Source organism: Chaetura pelagica, unplaced genomic scaffold (genome assembly GCF_000747805.2).
Source record: "Chaetura pelagica isolate M959 unplaced genomic scaffold, ChaPel_1.0 scaffold1629, whole genome shotgun sequence".
Taxonomy (NCBI): domain Eukaryota; kingdom Metazoa; phylum Chordata; class Aves; order Apodiformes; family Apodidae; genus Chaetura; species Chaetura pelagica.
Genome location: NW_009954503.1, coordinates 36675 through 39157, shown reverse-complemented (window position 1 = coordinate 39157; position 2483 = coordinate 36675). Strand labels below are relative to the sequence as shown.

The 2483-nt window shown below is 62.0% G+C and overlaps 1 protein-coding gene across 1 annotated transcript in view; it reads left to right on the top strand.

The window, feature by feature from the left end:
* Window positions 1-2483, top strand: part of INCENP (inner centromere protein antigens 135/155kDa) — an 11175-nt gene that overhangs the window by 6555 nt on the left and 2137 nt on the right. Inside the window, exons 10-13 of the mRNA XM_010004634.1 lie at window positions 781-890; window positions 1197-1308; window positions 1972-2043; window positions 2410-2478. Of these exons, the coding sequence (XP_010002936.1) occupies window positions 781-890; window positions 1197-1308; window positions 1972-2043; window positions 2410-2478 (363 nt within the window). The remainder of the gene's footprint in view (window positions 1-780; window positions 891-1196; window positions 1309-1971; window positions 2044-2409; window positions 2479-2483) is intronic.

Sequence of the window (2483 nt, the reverse complement as noted above, 5' to 3'; positions counted from 1 at the left end):
CTGTGTTCTTGGACTGTTGAACCCAAGGAACGTGGACACTTGTCTCTGTGCAGTGGGGACCTGCCCCTGTGTCTCACGTAGCTGGGTGCTGCAGGGCTGGGGTCAGGCCGTGGGGGGTCAGCGTGGGGGTCCCTACCACAGACTGGGAGGGAGCTGCAGCTGAGAACTGGGGGGAATGCCATGAAGGGGAGTTCTAGTGTTACTTCCAAACCCTTCTCATTTCTTGGATGTTTCTTCTCTACAGGGAGACTTTGTTGTAAGCAGTGATACCCTCACCCGTGGGGCTGGAGGAGTCTGCTGGCTCTGCTTCATCCCCTGGGCACTGGCAGCTCTTCCCCTGGCACGGGTGTGCACTGTGCAGGGTGCCCTGCAGGGGCTGGAGCTGCAGGACACCTTTTGGCCTCTAAGCAAACCTCCTTACCCCTTCCCCTTCTCCCTGTTCTCTAAGCTGCTGGTGTCCCAGGCAAGGGGTGTTTGCCACAGGCTCAGCTGCTGCAGGAGCACAGTTCCTGGCCCGAGCACACTCTCCATGGCTGAAGGACTGGGGTGTTTCCCTCCTGTGTCTGTGGCTCTGCTGCTCCTGTCCCTTGAACAGGCCTGTTGCCAAACCTGTGGTGTTTCTTCCCTCCTGTTCACGTCCCATCCTGGTGTGTGGGTGAAGGTGGCTCTGGCAGTGGCTGCTCTGCCCAGCAGGCTGCCCAGCTCCCTGCCCGGGCACAATCAGCGCCAGGGTAGAAACAAGCCAGGCAGCTGGTACAGCCTGAGCTCATCTCCCTGCAGGAGAAGGAGCGGCAGAGGCTGGAAAGCCTCAGGAAGAAGCAGGAGGCTGAGGAACAGAGGAGGAAGAAAGTGGAGGAGGAAAAGCAGCGACGACAGGCAGAAATGAAGCAGTGAGTTGTGTCCCTGACCTCCTGCTCGCCCTGGCTCAGCACAGCATGGCTCTGGAGGCCATCCCTGTGCCCAGCCTTGTGCCTCCCGTGGGAGGGACCGTCCTGCCCGGGCTCTGCCTGGGCCCCCCAGCCCCGGGGCTCCTGGGTCACTGTGCTGGTGCAAAGCGCCCGCGGGGTCTGGGCTTGGGCCGGAGCTGAGCTCAGCCCAGGCAAGTCAAGCCAAATAACTGGCTTTCCCCCCATTTCCTTGCAAGCCCCCGTCCATCTCCCCCAGCAGAGCTAAGCAGCCCCTCTGCCCCTGCCCAGGAGGAGGGAGGAGCGGCTGCGCAAGGCGCTGCAGGCGCGGGACCGGGTGGAGCAGAGGGAGGAGCAGCAGAAGAAGCGGATGGAGCAGAAGATGCTGCAGAGCCATGAGAAGGTGAGAAGCTGACCAAGCTGTGGGCCACTTGGTACAGTGGCATTGCCTCAGTGAGCTGTGGGAGCAGGAGGCTGCAGGCAGGGCCCTGGCGTGACACGTGTGGGCACAGGGCTGGCGGTGACTCGGGGTGGGCACCCCTGAATCAGAGACACGGGCACTGCCCCACCAGGAGGCTTCTGCCCCTCTGCGCTGCTTCTGGCCTGCTCTGACATGCAGTGCTCGTGCTGCCCCGTGCTCCGGGCGTGTGGCAGCTCCCCTGGCAGCCTGGGGCAGCCTGCAAGTGCTGCACAGCGAGGCCGCAGGGCTGCCCGGGGCTGGGAAGCCGAGGTGGGGAAGTGTCCCTGGCTCCCAAGTGTGGCAGAGATACTTGTGACTGGCAGGCTTGGCTGGGCCTGTGTTGGTGTCGTGTTGGGTTTGTAGAGCCCTGCCTGGCCCTCTGCTGAGGGAGCTGGGAGGTGAGGGGGGCTGTGGTCCTGGGGGGGCTGTGGTCCTGGGGGCTGTGCCTGCTGCCCCTGCCCAGCAGCCCTGGGTGGGTCCTGGTTTCAGGGACTAAAGTGACCTCTGGAAGGGGTCGGCCTTGGAGGGCAAGGGAGCCCTGCTCCTCCCAGCCCGGAGCAGCAGGAGCGTGGGGGTCCCGGGAGGAGCGTGTCCCTGCGCCCTCAGGTTCCTCTCCCACAGGCGCGGGAGGAGAGAGGGGCCGAGGAGCGGGGCAAGAGCTCCTGGATAAAGTGGTTTGTGTTGAAAAGGAGCTTAAAGAGTGACAATTTTTTTCTCTGTCTTAGGAGAAGGAAAGGCCAAAAGAGCTGCACCAGAGGCCTGGGCAGGAGGAGAGAGCCAAGCATCCAGAAGCCTTTGCCATGGCTGCTAATCCCTGGCTCAGGGCAGTGAGGGTGAGTGTGGGCTCTGGAGACCTGGTGTGGATCTCAGCAGAGATGGGAGTCAGTTTCCCTTGGAGTCTTGGGTTTGGGCTTTTTCTGCAGAAGAAGACACACAGGGACTAAGGATTTATTTGCAAGGGTCTCAGGAGATAGAGCTCAGTTCCAGGTGGTTGTTCCTGGGTGAACACAGATGAAGTCTGACTTAATTCCTGTGTCTCAGCAGGAGGAAGGGGTTCTGCAGGAGCCCCGGGAGCTGCTGGGGGAGGAGAAAAAAACCAAGCAGCCAGAAGCTGCTGG